This window comes from Octopus bimaculoides, chromosome 2 (assembly GCF_046866305.1).
Source record: "Octopus bimaculoides isolate indiv1 chromosome 2, ASM4686630v1, whole genome shotgun sequence".
In the NCBI taxonomy this organism is placed as follows: domain Eukaryota; kingdom Metazoa; phylum Mollusca; class Cephalopoda; order Octopoda; family Octopodidae; genus Octopus; species Octopus bimaculoides.
In genome coordinates this window covers 137,035,640-137,056,553 of record NC_142929.1, presented here as the reverse complement: position 1 = coordinate 137,056,553, position 20,914 = coordinate 137,035,640, and the positions used below count along the sequence as shown (strand labels likewise).

The following is a 20,914-nucleotide window of genomic DNA, read 5'->3' as shown; positions in this document are numbered from 1 at the left end:
GTCTCCCTTTCATTGCTTGGCAACCGATGTTGATGTGTTTCTGCACCCGTAACTTAGCCGTTCGGCAGATGAGACCGCTAAAATAAGTGCTAGGCTTAAAAAGAATAAGTCCTGTGGTCGATTTGTCCGACTAAAGGCGGGGCTCCAGCATGGCCACAGTCAAATGATTTAAATAAATAAAGGAATAAAAGTGTATATATATATATATATATATATATATATATATATATATATATATCGCTCTGTCGCTCAGAGAATGGAGTTGGTTATACAACGCTGGCCACAATGCACTTTCTTGCTTTACTGTGGCATTTGAGAGATGCGACCCCGATGGTGATGTTGGTTGACTATCAAATCCTTCGGACAGAATGCCAGTTGATTGCAAGGTTACCTATTTACAGCCGAATGGACTGGAGTAGCGTGAAGTGAAGTGTTTTGTTCAGGAACGCAATGTGTCACTGACCTGGGAATCGAAGCCTCGATTTTGTAATCGAGACTGTAACACACTACCATGCATCTTTGCACACACCCACATTAACACACGCACACGCGCACACACACATACACAACACGCACACATATATATACCTTTGTGGTGTTGGGATGAGCTTCAATCCCTTTGTGAAAACTTCCATTTGCTGGTTTGAAAGGGTTTTATGTAAAAGATTTATCCCCTTCGGGATCTCGCATTTGGTTGGTGCTATAGAGTGTCCCGGTTTTAGCCCAGTTTGCCTAAAAATTGGTTTCTTGGTTTCTGATATAAGGAATTAGTATTCTTGTTGATTGTCCTTCGAAGTCTTCTTTATGTGAGATGTATCTTGGACGTGAGGAGTTCTTATTTCTCTTATAATTCTGTCCGAAAGTGTCATTAACGAAATTGTTACGTCTGAGACGTTGAGGGTTCTTGGGGTGAGATGGGTTTCTGTATCTTTGAGAGGAGGTGTTTCGTCTTGTGGTAAAGTGTGTAATGCAATTTTACATTTTATGTCTTTGGTGAGTATTTAGAACCCTGGAGAGGATATTGGTCATTCTTCGTTCTGGATTGGCATTCCGGTATTTTTCTGGTAGTGACTTTCTTTGGGTCGTGTGAAGTTCGTAAGTTTTAGTTTTTTTCTTTTTTTTTTTTTTTCAAGAAAAGGTTATCAGATTGGTATTCCTCATTGGCTATTTTTTATCAAAAGTTTCCCCCCTTCATCTATTTTCACGATTTCAACTGTCATTTCTGCATCAATTGAGGTAATCTTTTATTGGTGGGATTGAGCTCTGAGCTTCAGTAGTTCTATCTCCATTTTTAAGTTCTCCAGAAACATTTTCTCCTTAAGGTCTATCTATTTTGCTGGTTCGTTGGGGATGGCTTTAACTTGTAGCTTTCTGGGGAGAATATGAGAAGTTGAACTGAGCCGTCTCTCGTATACCTTTGCTTTATTGGAGTTCTTGATCATATTCCAGAAAGTGAATTTACGATTTTTATCATTTTTGGCCCATACTTGAAGTATAGCTTTCTTGATATCGGAAGACCGTTGACAGATGAAGTTATTTTTTTCCGTTCTAGGATTAGGGTTATTTTCAGGTTTATGCATTAGTGATGTTTCGAATGATTTACAGATATTTTTCCTTATGAAAGACCTACGAATGAAAAAGGCACTAGAAGCACATAGGATTATTAAAAGTAAGAGACAACCGCAATCCCTAAAAAGTTACTCACCAGAGCCAAATTACCCACTAAAAATACAACCCCACTAGTCAAAAGATGCAACCGCCCTAACTACGGAATTTGCATCTTCCTCTTAGAGGGCTCAACATACAAATTTAAGTCAGGTCAAATTTTACAATGCAAAATCACTTCACCTGTGCTTCGAAGGACGTAATCAATGTTCTCAAATGCGGAGGATTTCGTGGAGACTACTTAGGTCAAACTAGTTTAACCTTGAGGGACAAACTAACGGTGCACAAGCAACAAATCCGGGACCCCACGACTAGGAAAATTCCCGGAAGCAAGCACCTAGGCCAATGCCCCGCAAACATAAACCGAAAATACTAAATTTTATCTCTCTGTCAATGCACCAGAAACATTTCAACCCAATTCTGTAGAAAGAAGTAAAAACACTAAAGAGAAAAAAGACAAAAGACAAAATTTCTGCACAAAAAAATCAACCAGGAACAAAAAACAATTTGAAAATTTTTAGTAACAGTCTTCCACCCGCATCTTCAAATTCGAAACCGCATCTCTAAGTCACCATACAATAACACCATACAAACAGCAGTTGCCGACGTCACCTATCTCTTGACCAAGGACATTTTACAAACAGCAGTTGCTGATGTCACCTAATTCTAGACCAATCAAAACCGAACTTCAGCAAATACAACAAAATTACCATTTAAGAAAATCAATCAACCGGAACGACCGATGACCGTTCCTCACAGGGAAGCCAACCGTGCAGATCGACAAACTTGACCATGGGAAAAACAAGATGTTATCAGTACTTTAACAAATCAAAAATCAGATCCGCTAGTGGAAAAAATTATAAATAGACTGGATTCCAAAACACACCGTTACAAGCGAAAGTTCCTACACGCGACGGAAAGAAGATGAAAGAAAAAAAAAGAGGAAATGAGAATAAATTTTTCTAGGGGTGTCTTGTAGAGCCAGAATATAACATCCGTTTCTTTCTACGATCCTCCAATTTCTCGTAAATTACCATCTTACTTGCGTTAGATACACTGATCGCTCCGTAGCAATTGAGTGCAAACAGGATTGGGCCGAAACTGATAACTCTAACAGTTATGAATGGACTTTGATATAATTTTAATGGGATATTCCTAGGCTATTTGTCAACCAAATCTATAAAAATTATAACAGTACACCCAATATTTTTATAGTTATAGGAGTCCAAATCCGTGGTAAATCTGATACGAAACCACACCTCATCACCCAACCTGAACTCAATGATCTAGTTTGTGATCTAACACTTGCTAATCAGCAGAGCGAAGTCCTGGCCTCACGTCTGCAACAATAGAACCTATTGGATAAAGACGCTCAAATTACAGCATTTAAGAAGCGTTCTCCTGATCTACAGCAATTCTTCACTTTGTAAAACAACTTCACTTATTGCTATGATATCCGAGACCTATTCAATGCCCTTGAGCTGATCTATGAACCAAAAGAGTGAAGGTTATTCATAGATGGATACATTTACTACCTTTACAGCAGAAAAGCGGATCGGATCTGTTTCCCATTCGGAACACAATGCCTTCAGCTATAATTGCTCACTCAGTCATGTAAAGAGAGCCAAGGAGAACCTCGCTTTTATTCTAGACCGCGTAAATTACAAGGAGCATGAGTGGCTAATTTATGCAGAATTGAAAGTAGTAGCCCTACTTAATAGGCTACAAACTGGATACACCAAGTTTATGTGCTTCCTTTGCAAGTGGGACAGTAGGACCAGGTCAGAACATTATGTGCGCTCAGAATGGGCGCCTCGTGAAACTATGACGCCTGGATACCATAATGTGCATTACAAACCACTAGTTAAGGAGAAAATGATTTTGCCACCACTGCATATAAACCTAGGCCTAATGAAGCAATTTACCAAAATTGTCGAAATATCGTTCACTAGATAACAATGGCACTCTTCTTTTAATTTTGAGTCTATATCTTCAGGAGGAGTTACCTCAATCCTTTCTATATTAACCAAAATGAAGTACATTGACAAAATTATTTTTTGAACCAGTTGAAAACACACAAGATGTCGAAATATCGTTGACTATATAACAATGGCACTCTTCTTTTAATTTTGACTTATAATTGTTATTATTATTAGTATTATTATTATTATTATTATTATTATTATTATTATTATTATATACGCACGCTATATTCATATATTTATACCAATTACACGACATATATGTCATACATATATATGTATATATATATAGACGCATTAGATAAAAAAACAAAGTGAGCACACAATAACCCATAATACCGAATTGCAACTTCCTACCTCGTTCAAGTTTTGTGCAAGTGGCGATCAACTTGTGAAACATAATCTTGAAGCAACAATCCTCTCGGTTTTTATACAGATTTGCTATGTACCTAGTCTATGTCTTTTGTCAAAATAATTTTTTAAACTGAGTACAGTTTTTAATCAATTTATGATTAAAAAGAATTTAAAAAATCTACGAAGTAAAATGATTTTGAACTAAGATAGAAAAATTGCGTGAAGAACGTAGATTCTTATTAACGTATTCTTTCTTCAACAGCAATAGTCCTATATAACTAGTCATGGATAAAGTTCTGAAACTTAATATATAATTAGATTTTTTTCTGTATTAGTGATATAAATGCAGTAAACTTATCTCACTAAGAAAATTTTTATTTTACACGTCTACAGACGTAGAGTAAAATTGGTACTGCTTTTAAAATATTTCAGCGGATTTAAAATAAGAAAATTGATAACATTAGCCGAAGATAACATTAGGTTATGATAAAGTTAACAATTTCTTTGTTAGCCACTCTTCGTCTGACTCCATATTAACACAACCAAATATGAATATTTAATATGAGGTTAACTAACGTGTCGGACAGCCGACTAATATATTTGAATTCATGTAAAGTTTATTGCATACAAAACTGGTAGGAAAGGATAAGCACAACATCAGCACTATATCTTTTACTGGATACTGAATATATTTTAATATTTTAATATTTTTAAGAAATCTTTTTATAAGAAGTTGAATGTTAGAATGAATGGATTTCTTTTTCATATCTTACAGGAGTCACCACAGAAAAAGACAAAGGAAAGAAAGTCTGCATGCATACTAATCCAAGAGTATTTGCCTTCAAACCACATGTTTCACTGGGCTCGTATGATTCACCTGACTTAATCTGTCCATGGGACCTTGACCTGCCTTCTCCTCAATATCCCCGGTGCAATGCAACACATTTAAAATTAGGTAATCAAACATCGATTGCATTTTGTGGAAATCACTGCTTTGTTGCGTAAACATTCTTAGTGTTATTTAAACTGGCAATTGGCAATCCTCAAGACAAAAGGCAAGTACTTTGAGTGGCAGAATACAGCAGTTATATAAAAGTCCCTAGCTCAGCAAAGACATATATGAATCTGATGATTATTAGAGACAATCATTTGACGACGGAAATGCTGTGTCAGCTCCCATAAAGAAATTTCAAAATTAGGGACACAGCAATGTTATAAAATGATAGGTTATAAGAAACAGCAAGGTTATAATATTCGTTTATTCTCACATACAAGCATTGTCAAATTCTTTATAGATATACGCATGAGAGTGTTATAAAAACATCACGACAGTTTCATAATTCTGTCAAACCGTACATATACAGATGGCTTATCTGTAAATTACAGAGTAACGTAGAGCAAATGTAAATGAATTCAAACGTGAAATGATATCTGATCGCATCAATCTCAAATTAGTTATAAAGCACTCATTATACATAATCCCTTCATGACTCACTGCAGCTGAGATATAGTTACATTAAAGATAGGAATATGTACATAACCTCAGAGTTTGCTAAGAGTACTATACTAGTAAAGAGTGCATCTAACAAGTACATATGATGTGGTGTGTTTATTATTTGAAGTCGTACACTAAGAGGTATTAGATTTGTGTGTGATGGTTTTAGGCAATAAGATATGAATATAATTTTAATGCCACGCAAAGCATATGTCCCTATCAATGCACTGACAATCTGATGTATTATCAATTCATGAATTTCATCTTTCAGTTGATGCATTACAAAACCGATTATATTTCAGCATTCTCCACATCTTACTCAACGTGCATAATATCATTTATCCTCATCTAAGGGACGTTTAATATGTGAACGTTAATGTTATGACTACGTTCATTAACAGTAATGCATACTTGAGAAAGTATATAGGTAATTGATTCGATCTTATTATGCTAATGTATATTTATCAATCTTAGAAATGTTATATGCAAAATTACAACAGCTCATATTCTGACTGAGAAAGGTGAAGATGCAAAGTTTGATATTGTACGATATTTTCTCGCTTTTAATTAATCTAAACACCTTTCATGGTACATGTAACATCCTTTACACTGTAATCCCCTAGGTGACAGCCTTTTAGCATCCAAATATATTCTGACCGTCAACCACGCCTGAATGTGACACTTACACACAACTCTTCTTGCTAAATCTGTCATTATTATACACTGCATTTCGTTTTCTGTCAATTTCTACCAACAAATGTGTGGAATTATTTATTTGAATAAGATTAACTCTTCTTATAGAAAGTTGTTTGTTGATGACGTTGTGCCCCCAACTTTAACTGAGTTTATTGTCTATTTCGGTGCCATTTCAGTCACAACAAATCAACTAACACTCACCATTCGTTTCTGACACGTTCTATATGAAATCGCTGCCATTTTAGATATTTCTATCAAATTCCTTGGTATGTTTGCCTAATCGACAACCTCTCCACATTCGATAACTGTAAACTTAGTGTTTCTCACGTCTCAACTATTTTTCACCACGTAAAATAATTTACTCAAATCTTGGCTACCTTTTTCATCATTCTCTCTTCTCTGCTACCTTTGAAGCAATGACTCGAAATCCATTGGAAAATAGAGATAAATGGCCATTATTTCATTTTACATGGATACTGCTGACACAACTGTTGAACCCAATCCATCAATAATACAGACACAGAGTTACTACTGCTTTTAATTATAGTGCTAACAATTATCAGTGGTTGGTTAGACCCTTTATTAATATACTGCGTTTTTCATTAAATTTGTCGTAGATGTAGTAGGTACTACCTCTCTGACAACCGAAATCGAGTACATGAGAAATTAATTATACTTTGTATGTAGTAAGTTTTAAAAATAACTCGTTGATATGACGATGTATTCTTACCTATAGACTCTGTGTTCATTCGTACATTCTAGAATGAACTGCTCTTCATAAGAGTAAATACAGAAACTCGAATTTTAGAATCACTTCTTTACTTATACACGCACACACACACACACACACACACACGCACAAATATATATATATATATATATATATATATATATATATATATATATATATATATATATATATATATATACTTACGTGCGTGCGTACCTTCGCATGAATGTATGTTTCAGTAGCTAAGGCGTCTTAAACTGTTATTGCGAGTTTTGCTGATTATTCAAACAAGAGATGGGGTGCAGCGTAACAGTGTATAAGCAAATATACTTCTAACCACATTGATATATAGGAATGGCTGTGTGGTAAGTAGCTTGCTTCCCAACTACATGGTCCCGGGTTCAGTCTCACTGCGTGGAATCTTGGGCAACTGTCTTCTACTATTGCCTCGGGCCGACCAAAGCTTTGTGAGTGAGTTAAGTAGACGGAAACTGAAAGAAGCTTGTCGTATATATATCTATGTGTGTGTATGTGTGTGTGCATATATTTGTGTGTCTGTCATTGTCTCCTCCACCATCGCTTGACAACCGATGGTAGTGTGTTTACGTCCCCTTAACTTAGCAGTTCTGCAAAAACAGTCCGATAGAATAAGTACTAAGTTTACAAAGAATAAGTCCTGCGGTGGATTTCTTCGACTTAAAGAAAAGGCGGTGCTCCACCAAGGCTGCCGTTAAATGACTGAAACAAATAAAATAATAAAAGAGTACATACATAATTATATATAGATATAACCACATACATACACATACAGAGAGAGAAAAAGAGAGATAGAGAGAGAGAAACTGAGAGAGCGAGAGAGAAAGATAGAGAGGGTGAAAGGTATTCCAACAACAGTGTGTAAATATGCAAATATTCTTGAGGTGAACATTTACTTTACCCCCACGGCTTCTAGCTCTCTGGTTAATCTTCTTTGCAAGTAAGTGCTTTTAGGACGATTGAGAAGTACTACGCTATATTTCGATATATTACAGAAGATATTGTTTGAGTAACAAAAAAAAACAGGAAGATAAATTATGAATTCAAGCACATATCTGTATACATATGCACATACATTTATGTGTGTGTGTGGAGAGAGAGAGAGTTACATAGATAGATAGATAGATAGATAGATAGATAGATAGATAGATAGATAGATAGATAGATAGATAATGAATATATATATATATATATATATATATATATAGATAGATAGATAGATAGATAGATAGATAGATAGATAGATAGATAGATACATTGAGGTTCATTCTTTGTATTTGTTTCTTCTGTACGAAAAATATTTTGTTTTACGAATAGTTTACCAATTCTGCTAACATCGTGATTCATACTGAAATAATGGTTTTAAATTTTGGCATATTGTCACGAACTTCTGGAATAAGTCGATTACATCTACTCTAGTGCACAACTGGTACTTTGTTTATCGACTCTACCAGGTAAATCCGACAGCAGCCGAATTTGAACAAAGAACGAAAGGGCGGACAAAATGTCGCTAAGCCTTTACCCGCCATGCTAATGATCTGTCAGCTATCCACCTTCCTGTTATCCTGGAATAATTCTTTCCACTAAAGGTAGAATCCCTGAAATTTTTACAGGAATTAGTCGATTACAGTGTTTTACTTATCGACACCGGAAAAATAAAGTCGAACTCAGCGGAATTTGAACTTTAGAACGTAAAGAGGGACGATATGCCGCCTATCATTGCGCCCGGTGCGCCAACGATTCTGCCAACTGGCAGCGTTGTTTTTATCCTGAAATAATGAAAATTAAATAATTTCTAAACCTGTATCTCTAATATACAAAAATAAATCCTGAAAAATATTGTCTCCCATTTTGTTATATTCATCTAAACTTCCACCAACGGTGTATCATAATCCCGCCCATACATTGATTCTGTTGAACAACTAATTGTTAAGTTCAACAACGTTAGCTCTCCCATGTAAACAGAAGAGAAAGCTAACGTTACCTCTCATTGACGAGTGCAATTCAAACTCTCATAAAATCAACCTTTATCTTGGAAAATATTCAAAGGTAGTGGAAACTACAATTAAATAAAATCTCTATGATGCTAACGATTCTTAGCTGTATCTCATTGAAAATATTTCTCTTTTATCTGCTCATTTTTAGACAAATTTTAATATTTTTTCTAGCAAAATTCAACAAATACTAAATCTTCGAAATTTTTTAACCTTCATTTATGTTTTCCTTCTTTTTCCTGTCTTCTTCACAGCAATATGTTGTTGTCTTAACGTTTTTTTTTTCTTTAATTACCTAAATCGTAAAAATGAAGACTGTAAACAACTAAAATTCATCAATCAAACTGAAATGGCATAAATATTAGGTTCATTTAAGATTAGTCACTGCTTCAATAATGCAAATAACAATTAATAAATAATCAGGCCCAAACATTTATTGTATATGTGTACATATAATGTAGTCATATTTGTTTGTACGTGCGTATATGTCTACGTAGGTGTGTGCACGACGGATACGTTTATGTCCGTGCGTGTGCGTATGTGAATTTGTGTGAAATGTTGTCTCAGTAGATTTTACTTCAAACATTCAAGCAGACATTTATTATCGAACGTCTCCAATTTTATTAATATTCTTGTAGACAGCCTATACAATTTTTATAGCAGCAAAAGGTGTCGAAAAGTTTTATGTGTTTTCCTGTTTGTGAGGAAAATAAATGTATACGTCTCATTGTGGAAGCATATTTAAGAGTATGCATGCTTAGTTTATCTAAGAAATATTTTGTGTTTTCTAAGTTATATTTTCAAACCCAAAAGAAAATTAATTTCAAAATAGGGGCAGGAATGGCTGTGTAGTAAGTAGCTTGCTTACCAACCACATGGTTCTGGGTTCAGTCCCACTGCGTGGCATCTTGAGCAAGTGTCTTCTACTATAGCCTCGGGCCGATCAAAGCCCTGTGAGTGGATTTGGTAGGCAGAAACTGAAAGAAGCCTGTCGTATCTATGTACGTATAAGATTGACCAGTTACCTGTCTGTCAAAATGCTAGAAGAAGCTCACTTAAAAAATTCTCAAATACGGATTCAGCGGAACAAAAACAGGCGGGCTAGATCAGTGAAAATTGTACATACCTCGATTTAAGTGAGCTTCTTCTTGCATTTTCACAGACCGGTCACTGGTCAATCTTATATACACAAGTACTATAATCTTTTTAGGATCTCCCCAAAAATTTTTCAAGAACCTTCTGATTCTTTTAATGTGCTAGTTTCCTGGTATTAAATTGATATTCATTAATATCGAATTTTTACCATATTATGTTATATATATATATATATATATATATATATATATATATGTATATGTATGTGTGTGTATATGTTTGTGTCTGTGTTTGTCCCCCCCCCACCAACATCGCTTGACAACCGATGTTGGTGTGTTTACGTTCCCGTAACCTGGCGGTTCAGCAAAAGAATCCGATAGAATAAGTACTAGTCTTACAAAGAATAAGTCCTGAGGTCGATTGGCTCGACTAAATGCGGTGCTCCAGCATGGCCGCAGTCAAATGACTAAAGCAAGTAAAAGAGTAAACAGTAGTAAATTAATGACTTCCTTTGACACGATATTTGTAAGTATATATATATATATATATATATATATATATATATATTATTCATTAAAATACAGAGATGCCTATAATAGGACATCTAACCCGCTAGAAAGAGCAGCAAAAAACTCTATACCACAAAAATGATTATATATATATATATATATATATATATATATACAAAGGGGAGAGAGAAGAAGGGAGAGTGTGTTTGTGTGTGTGTGCCTTACACACCTAACAGAGTGATGTTGTAAAGTTTCGTCGCTCAATACCTGAATACAAACCATATTTACTCACAAAACCTTCATACACCAAAATAAAAAGTTCTAAAACGATATTCTGCCTATTTTCTCTCAAAGAAATTTTCCACTAAATGTACTGCCAGCTGTAGGTGTAAGAGGAGACATCTAAAGGCATACAGATATTTCTACCACTTGATCAAGTAATGATGCAGTACGACTGTTTCAAGCGCCGCTATTTAATTTAACAATGCGATCCTTACATAATTTAAATGTAGTACCATCTTCAGCTGCACAAATAAATAAATAGAATTTTAACAAGTAGGACACATTAATATAATTTTAATAGTGCAAACTGATTAAAGAAATTCATGTTGTCGATATTGTAGCTAAGAATAGACTACACTTCTAAGAATCGCATGGAACATATTGGGGCCATAGGGTGTGATTACAATTAATTTCTAATTCATTTCTCTTTTTATCAACTACTAAATCTAATACTAGAAGACTGTGTCTATTTTGAATAAAGGACAAGTGTGTATATATATATATATATATATATATATATATATATATATATATATATATATATATATATATACATACATACATACATACATACATACATACATACACACATACATAAAAGTATGCACACACACACACAGGCATATATATATTAATCAAAAGATGCAATGAAGTCTACCCGCTAGAAATAAGAGTTAAAATCTCATTTGGACCACCAAATATCACACTCAAAACAACAGATACAACAGTATACGGGCAAGCGAACCGAAAAATGTCTCTTGCATACCATTACAGCATAAAGCTACATATTTCAGGACGAGGTCCACCTTCTTGGCTATAGTTTCCAGTTCCAAATTTCTGGAACCGCCGCTGACACTGGCTTACGCTTATTGTCCGATCCCTATATCCTGCAGTAAAATATTCCTCGCACTTTCCGTTGCATTGTTCTCTTTATTGAACTCATAAAGCAAAATATGGCGAATACGCTCCTTTGTCACTTCCATTATAGCTTTGAAAAAAATACCTGTCAAAATCAAACTGCACTCTTCAATCTTTGCACTTTGAGTAAAAAGAAAACGAGGTAAAATTACTATCTGCTTTAACAGCGAGTTGATGCAGGTACTTTATCCCGTCTCCCTCCGACCTTTAGTTCATGCAATTGAAAAAACGCATTATTTATGGGATGATCCAATATTTATAAGAAGTTGATTGTTATAGATTCTTAGCTATATGGGTGACACGTCAGACTCAAATGGCCTCAGGATCATAACCTCTCTAGAACAGTAGGCAGAAAACAAAAAAATATACACAAATGTAATGAACCTACACGCAGTGTTTCAGGCTGGACGAGGTTATTCCCCCTCATATTGGCCATATCCGCAATGATTTTTAGAAGTTGCTGTCCTGTTTCTATCCGACGAATGGGGAATTCAAAGAGTGTAACATGAAACGACTCTGTTGGGAGCATCGACTAAACCCTTCTATCCTGAAGTTTAAAAAAGGGGCCCCGGGTCAAGCGAGATTTTTTGGATTCTTGATCTCTCTGCTTGAGAAAGCTCAGGTTGTTTAAAGAGTTTCCATTTATTTATGGCATACCTCTCTCTTTTAAGCTCAATTCATGACTAACCAGGGACGTGATGTTGCGCCTTTCTGGTATCCTAAATGAGGATTTGTGGTTGCTCAGACGATATATTTCCGTGCTTATGCTCTAGATGTACTCCAGCCGCTGACTTCTTTAATTCATGTGTGTGTGTGTGTGTGTGTGTGTGTGTGTGTGTGTGTGTGTGTGTGTGTGTGTGTGTGTGTGTGTGTGCGTGCATGTGTGCGGAGAGAGAGAGAGAGAGAGAGAGAGAGAGAGAGAGAGAGAGAGAGAGAGAGAGAGAAAGAACATTTCGCAACTTGGAACAACATAAACGAACTGATTTGCAAATACACCACGTCTCTCACAAAATTCCTGCGAATTAAGAAAAATGGCAGCGTTAATAAGAGAAAAATATATCAGCTAAATTATTTCCAGCAGCAGCACTCTGTTTGAGGGGCAATGAATGTATATAGGTCCGTGTGGTGTACATACAACCTAGTGATTTTCGTTTTGAATGTATTTTGTTGTACATAGTCATAATTTTGATTGCAAATTTTAATGATTATTTTTTTCACCAGGATGCAAAATATATCTATTCGGAGGATGTAATTTTGAAACGGAAACTGCAGTCACACAAGTTGAAAGCTTTGATACACAAACAAAAACGTGGGCGAAAGAATTCCAGATCGATAAGAGTAAGTACAGATACAGACACTATGTGTCTATTAGACAGGACAATTATTTATTAGTTTCAACATTTCCACAAATGCAAGGCAGCAAGCTGGTGCATTCGTTAGCGCGTTGGGAAAAATGCTTTACGCTCTGAATTCAAACTCCGTAGAGGTCGACTTTGCCTTTCATCCTTTTCGGTACAATAAAATAAGTAGCAGTTGAAAACTAGCGTAGGTGAAATCTATTTACCTCCTCGCTCGGAATTGCAGGCCTTGTGCCAAAATTTGAAATCAGTATTCCCTCAAGTTCATTTCCTATTTTCTATTAGTTTCAATTATATTGTTCAAACATCCATCAAAGTGTTATCAACATCAAACACCGTGACACTAGACACACTGTAAACACGCCAGATTATCGGCTGAAACAAGTGCCATTCATTTGGGACATGTTCATCATTTTCATCCTCCTTTCTACAAGTGTGCTACTGAACAATAGATCCTTTGCTACAACCACTCTTTATGTTAAACTTGACTGTAAACATGTATGGGGGTTTGGCGGATAAACGAAGTAGCTGCTGTCACTCCGTTTTGTTGCCACCTGCACAGAAACTCTTTTACTATACACTTAAACTGTAACGATCCGTCTCTCAATCAAATGATGATAAGAGTCGATCGCCTGTTTCGTTGAACAGTGATTGAAAATGGGAGGCATACATTCGAAGGTGTTTCTTCATACTACTCACATGCTGAAGGTATTTTGCGTTGTAGAGTTTTTCTAGAATTGGTAATAACATCGTGGGAACCGCCAAAATAGGGATTTCTTAACTTTATTCGTAGAAAAGAAAAATAACAGTTAGCTCTTCGTCATTTCTAGCAAACAGCTTCAGCTTATCCATATAAAATAGATGATATCCTATAATGTTATACATTTTGAACCCATACCTGGTGTTACTCAGTTCTTTTGAGAGTGGGATCAATGCCATGCGAAAAAGTAATGGGGAGAGAGAGTCACCTTGAAAGATGCCTCGTTTTATGTTGATGTTGTTAGATTGGCATATCCCCTTAATATGGTTTAGAAGGAGACGTGTATTCCACTTGGCCATGTACCTTGTAAGAATTTGGAGTCTACAGGAGAGAACTTGTATATCTCAAAGGCCTTGCGTAGCCAATTATGTGGGATACTATAAAACGTTTTACATCGTCATTATTATTATTATTGAGTGAGAGAGCAGGGCATGCCATCAGAGTGACACTGGGGTAAAGTATACGATGCCCATTATGCCCATCATGACTACCCGTCTGATAAGGGTACACCAGGCACATGCATCACAGCCACGTGTGCGCGACATGGTGATCTCATATCAAGATAAACCGCACATGACCTCGCAGGTGGGGTCCAGTTAGAATTTTCTTCAGGTCGAGTAGCCCATCCCGCTCAAAAGGTCGCTGAATAAGGTTTGTTTAAGGATGTTGAGCAAAACACCCATGTTTCCAAAGGTGAATTATTCAAACCCCAAAGAATTCCTCTCAACACATGGCTATGATGCTCCCCCACTACTTCTGTTGATGATCAGAGATGCACATATCGTCAGCCACTAAGGGACATGCTCAACTGGTTAAGGTCAAACAACTAACAAGCAAATCCGTGGTATTAAGCAGAATATTTGCTGTAGCCCATCTTTTTATACCAAGAAAAAACAATGTACATAACACTTCAAATCAATTAAGATCAGAAGCCATGAGAGCCACTGCCTGGTACTGCATCCAGGCATTTATTATTATTATTATTATTATTATTATTATTATTATTATTATTATCCATGTTGCTTCTGTTTTAGAGGAAATGGAAGCGAGGTCCACAGTGGATGCGATGGAGTTTATTGCTGTGGTGGTGAAAGTGTTGCAACTTGATCAGAAATTATGCTGTAGGATCCGTTAATTGTTTTGCTGGTTGCAGCTTCCATATTTTGTAAAATATCCATTGTATTGCTGCTTCTGGTGGTGCGTTGTATGTTGATGTAGTAGTCGGTCGGTTCAACATTTGTTGTTGTTGCTGATGATTAATAAGTTAATGTTTGTGTTTTTATTAATTTTGCAACCCACCTTCGATATCGTTGTTGCTGCCGGACAGGATAATTTTTTTGCTTCTGCTAGCTCTGGTTTTGTTCTCAAAGGCGTCGCTAACATGAGTGATGGTTGTGCTCGTGGTGGTGGTGTCAGTGGTGGTGCTTGCGTTACTGTCTGGAACATGAGATGAAAGTGTTGTAGGTTAAAACACTGGAGTATTTGTGAGAGACAACCACCTCACCATTTTGTAAATCACTTCCCACTCCACCATCCTTTCGACTTGCTGTCAGACATTGACGCCATGTTTGAAAATGTTGAGATTTCCGATGTGGGAGACGAAATAAATGAATTGATCAGACACTTAGAACTGCCATTAGTACTGCATCAAGATAGAAGAAAAATCAACAATAAAAACTCCCTAAACACCTAACCTATCAACAAGCTCTTCACTGAACGGAGACAAAACATGATTCACAAAGACAGCCCATAATAATAATAATAATAATAATAATAATAATAATAATAATAATAATAATAATAATAATAATAATAATAATGATGATGATGATGATGATGTCAATACCAATATTCAAACAAGAGGCCTTAGGGGATACATTGAAGACATTTTCACTACAAAATACACAAGAAAACTTGTGTGCGTAGTTAATCCTTCGAACATCAGCTGTACAATCCAAGTAAGATATATCTAAAATTAGTGTAAGCCATTATTTAATATTTTTCACATTCAGTTTAGCGTCGCATTTCAACTTGTGGAACACTTATCCCCAAGAAAAAACACGGCTGATCACCCTATCTACACAGCCAGTGGACTCACAAGGAAGGTTTTATGTGCTTGCTAGATTTACCATATTAATAGCCAAATATCTCATTAAAGTAATCCATACACTCGTATATGAATTTTAAACAAATGATAGATTATATATTGAAGTCTAAGATACCCCTAAAAAAATCAAATGGTTACTGCTGGAATAATTTTAATCAAGATATACCAGGGGCTAGACACTAACAACTACACATCACCTAATACTACTGCCCTAAAGCTAGCCCTTCATCAGTTAAAAGTAATCTCGTCTCCAAAACATTATCCAGGGGATAATGAAGCATTTACCAAAACATAATCCAGTTTCTTTGAACTGGATTGAATAGATGTATATCCAAGTTTTACAGATGTCTGATCATCTTATTATTGATACCCTTTTTACAATGGGTACAAAACCTGAAATTTGTGGCGAAAGGAATGGTCGATTACCTCAACCCCTTGCTTAACTGGTCAGTATTTTATCGACTTCGAAAGGATGAAAGGTAACGTCAACCTCGGTGCAATGTGAACTCAGAATGTAAAGACAGACGAAATACTGTTATGCATTTTGTCCGGCAAACTAACCATTCTGCATGCTCGCCGCCTTATTTAATGATACTACTAATGAGATACTTTTGAATAATACATTGGATTGTACGGTTGATATTGAAAGGATTAGCTATATATACAGGATGATCTTATGAATTATTATCGGATAGATGTTTATTCAGGCACACTTGATGAAGCATAGAAGTGCGGATATTTCGTAATTTGTTAACACCATGGTGAGTGTTTTAAAAACCAGACTAAACAAATAGAAATCATTGGCAATTCTAATTATGTCCATCGGAAACAGAGTCATAAGACTAACCACTCTGAAATATCTGTGGGAAAATATCGGATGAAATCACATCTAGACATCACTAATAATGAGTTGCCTATATAGTGAGTATCGTATAAGAAAATATCAGATTAAACCTCTTACAATTATTACAGGCAGTACGTGTTTCAGAACACGGGCATTTTAAGCAAATGCATTTGGATGTCTTTAAAATTCGAGGCATTCACAGTACAGCAAAACAGACTGTCACGACCTACAGGTTATTTGAAACTTCATTGAGAAGTAATAATGGAGTAATTTCTATACAGATTTCAACGTTGATTACAATTATAGTCGCAAGCGTGTGGCCATGTATGTGGATGCATGTATGAGTATATGGGTGTAAACTGTGCGAATGAGGACAAATGAACTTTTCTTTTGGCAGAATCAAATAATTATTAAACCTCATTGAAATTGCTAAATTTTCGAAATTTCGTTAACGCATTTGCAATATTTGAAGCCATATTAGTAGTATTGGTGCGGAGCGTTATTTGCCAGATATTACACAGTGAAGCATTTTAAGAAATTAAAGACTACAGGAATAGATTAACAGATAATATTGTGTATGCGTGACCATTTAAATACGTTAGTTATTAATGCTATTGGCTGTCCTACATCTATTGACTGTGGTACTGAGATCATTAAAGCAGCAAAATAAATTGCTTTTCGATCATCTACAATCTAAAACTATTGTGAGAGAAAAAAATCAACAACAAATGATATCTAAAGACAATAACATCATTATCAAGCCATGCTTGTTGAATGTTACACATATACGAAAGAAGAATACACAGACCGTGATCCAAACGAGTAACTGCAATGTGAATGGGTTTGTAAAAACAACATAATACATTTTATAAAAGATAATCACAGCCGGTCACGCTGAGATTACTTACAAACTAGATGATATTGGGCGCAAGACTCGCGTGTTTAGCATAATTTCTAGATCAATACTCCAAAATATATATATATAAATGTGTGTGTGTGTGTGTGTGTGTTGTGTGTGTGTGTTGTGTGTGTGTGTGTGTGTGTGTGTTTGTGCGTGTGTGTGTGTGTGTGTGTATGTGTGTGGTACAACATAAAAAATAACGAACGAGAAATTTTCAAATTATTCTTATAACAAATAACTAGAGAATAATCATTTCCGACTGAAGGCGTGTCTTGAGCAGACAGGATTCGTCAAATACTACATCTATCTTGTACAAATATCTCCACTTTTTTTTATTGATTAGGTGTACGCGACTGACAAAAGTAGTAATCTCTTTTAAACATAGTCTAGACGAGATTTCTTTTTTTTTTTTTTTCATTTCGGTTTAACGTATAGAAAATATATTGATTTCTGCTAAGAAGACCTAAGGCTAAATATCAAAATGTAAGGTAATATACATTCGAAAAGATATATTTTGTAAAAACTAAACAACACATTAACCCTCTACGATACTTCATGTTTTTACTAAAACAAGAAAAACTGTTTTTTAATTAAAATGTCTATATCGGCAAAGATGAAGGGAGTGGACGCCATATTATATGTGTCTAAGTTTGAGTACAGTTTCTTTCTGACTACACAAATTTGCTTTCAAAACATTTGATCTTGGTCTAGTTTTAGCTTCTTTAACCATTTAGCATTCAGACTATGTCACATAGGGTTCTTATTTATTCCCATTCTTTTGAATTAGTCATGCATTAACTCGTAGCTTCGAGATTTTCATAATGCGATTGTTTATTTTTAGAATCACACTGTAGAGTAACTGTGAGAGCCCCGATATGGCCGGCATGAAAATGAAACAAAAAAGGGTATTTGGACCTGGTATGGCCGGTTAAAATGCTAAAAAAAAAAAAAAAAATCGATGTTTTTCATATCTATTTTTCCTTTCATTAAAATAAAACCAGGAATTTGTATGCGAGTCATATTGTCATCAGAACTACACTGGTACATTTTTAATGGACGATAAAATCAACTCTAGTGGAATTTGAAATAAAAACGTCGAGTGACAAATCTTGATGTTTTTACTATTTAGTGAAATGCTGTTTCAACTATTCTACTACACTTAAATATATCATAGGGATAATGTCTATATATCTGATTAAATTGCAGCTTTTATCTCAATTATTTACTTTACATTTCAGAAAACATTTCCGATATTTCCTGTGCTGTCCTCTCTGGTCCCACCGACATCCTATATCATAAAAAGTTATATAAATGGCTTCCAGCAATGATTCCTCGTCGCTACATTCTCTGGTAAAAATAATAAGCAACAGATTTTCAACAATGATATAAAAATGACCGTTAAACAGACGAAATATTGGAATGACGAAGCTGAACCATCTCACCAAATTAAATATTTTTATTTACGATTGACACCATGTTTCAGAAAATAAGAGTTGTAATGCCAGATTTTCACACCATTTCTTTTTCTCCCTCTCTCTATCTATCTATCTACCTATCTCACTCAGTCTCTCTCTCTCTCTCTCTCTCACACACACACACGCACACACACACACACACACAAACACACACACCGCTATCTCTCCCCTCTCTCTCTTTCTTCTATTTTAAATTTTCCTGGGATGAAATCCTGATGTATTCCTTATGCAGCACTCAGTACGAACTGATGCCTGTCTACACATTAAGAATTGTACTCATTTGTTAAGAAATCAACTGGAGCAGAAGCCTTAGTCATGAATGGTGTAAAAATATTTCGTAGAGTAATATATAAGTCAAGAAAGAAGACCATGACTCAAGGTAACTCAAGCTTAATATTCATTACAACTAAGTTCGGTACAATTCCGGCCTCTCCGCTACACAATGTGTATATAAACAATGTTCACAGCATCATGCTTGATAATTTATAGGTAATTTCTTTCGAAACAATAGCACTAAAATAATTGTAAGGAATATTAAACTTGTACTACACTGATTCTTCGTTTTCATCCTTGACTATATATAATATATATGTATAAGGCGCGAGCTGGCAGAAACATTAGCACGCCGGGTGAAATGCTTAGCCGTATTTCTTCTGTCTTTACGTTCTGAGTTCAAATTCCGCCGAGGTCGACTTTGCCTTTCATCCTTTCGGAGTCGATAAATTAAGTACCAATTATGCACTGGGGTCGATGTAATCGACTCAATCCCTTTGTCTGTCCTTGTTCGTCTCCTCTACGTCCTTGCTTGTCTGTCCTTGTTTGTCTCTATGGCTGTGGGTGATAAAGAAATAAGAAAATTTCGCAGGCCGGGCGAAATGCTTAGCGGTATTACGTCTGTCTTTGTGTTCTGAGCTCAAATTCCGCTGAGGTCGACTTTGCATTTCATCCTTTCGAAGTCGATAAATTAAGTAGCGGTTGCATACAAGGGTCGATCTAATCGACTGGACCCACTCCCCAAAATTTCGGGCCTTGTGCCTTGAGTAGAAAAGAATATGATATATATGTATGTGTGTGTATTTTTGTGCGTCTTTTGTGCGTGTGTGTGTGTGTGTGTGCGTGTACTGGTGGATTACATTACAATGCTTAAATTAAGCATAAAAATATATCCTTCATTTGAATCACAAATTTATGATAAAACTGCTTCAAAGGACTTATTGATATAAATCTGAGATGACATTCAAATGTTTCATCTCCGTCAAACCTGTTCAATATCTAAGCCTAAATCTAAAACTTAATAGTTTAAAAGACGTGAGTGAAACAATCTCAATTCAAATTTCAAGGTTATTATTTCGATTAAATATTATAATAAAATATCACAATAAATTTCTTAAATAAAGTCGTACAATAAATAGTTCAATCTTGATTATTGTAAAATTTATTTTAAGTGGACTTCTGAATTACTATGAATTATTTTTATATATTGAATGGGCTTTAATTTTACAGGTGATCACTTGAGTTTACTTTTGTCTCTCTAAGATTGTAGATCGCATTCGATCGTTTGCAACTTTTTCTTGAAATTTTGGAGGAAGGTACTAGTACCTCCCCCGAAAATGTCAAGCCTTGTGTCTATGGCAGAAAGGATTATATTACTTTCTAAATGCAAACCTTTGTGGACATGCTTAATTGGATGCATTTTTTATGGTTTAAATATTC

At 35.4% G+C, this 20,914-nt stretch overlaps 1 protein-coding gene across 3 annotated transcripts in view; it reads left to right on the top strand.

Annotated features, from left to right (window-relative positions):
• Positions 1–20,624, top strand: part of LOC128247078 (kelch-like protein 26) — a 149,762-nt gene extending 129,138 nt beyond the window's left edge. For 2 of the 3 annotated variants that reach the window (XM_089347769.1, XM_089347771.1), the window contains 3 exons: positions 4,777–4,956; positions 12,978–13,094; positions 18,965–20,624. In XM_089347769.1, the coding sequence (XP_089203895.1) occupies positions 4,777–4,956; positions 12,978–13,094; positions 18,965–19,080 (413 nt within the window). In that variant the 3' untranslated portion in view covers positions 19,081–20,624. The remainder of the gene's footprint in view (positions 1–4,776; positions 4,957–12,977; positions 13,095–18,964) is intronic. The other variant, XM_089347770.1, reaches the window with a different exon arrangement.
• Positions 20,625–20,914: the final 290 nt, after the last annotated feature.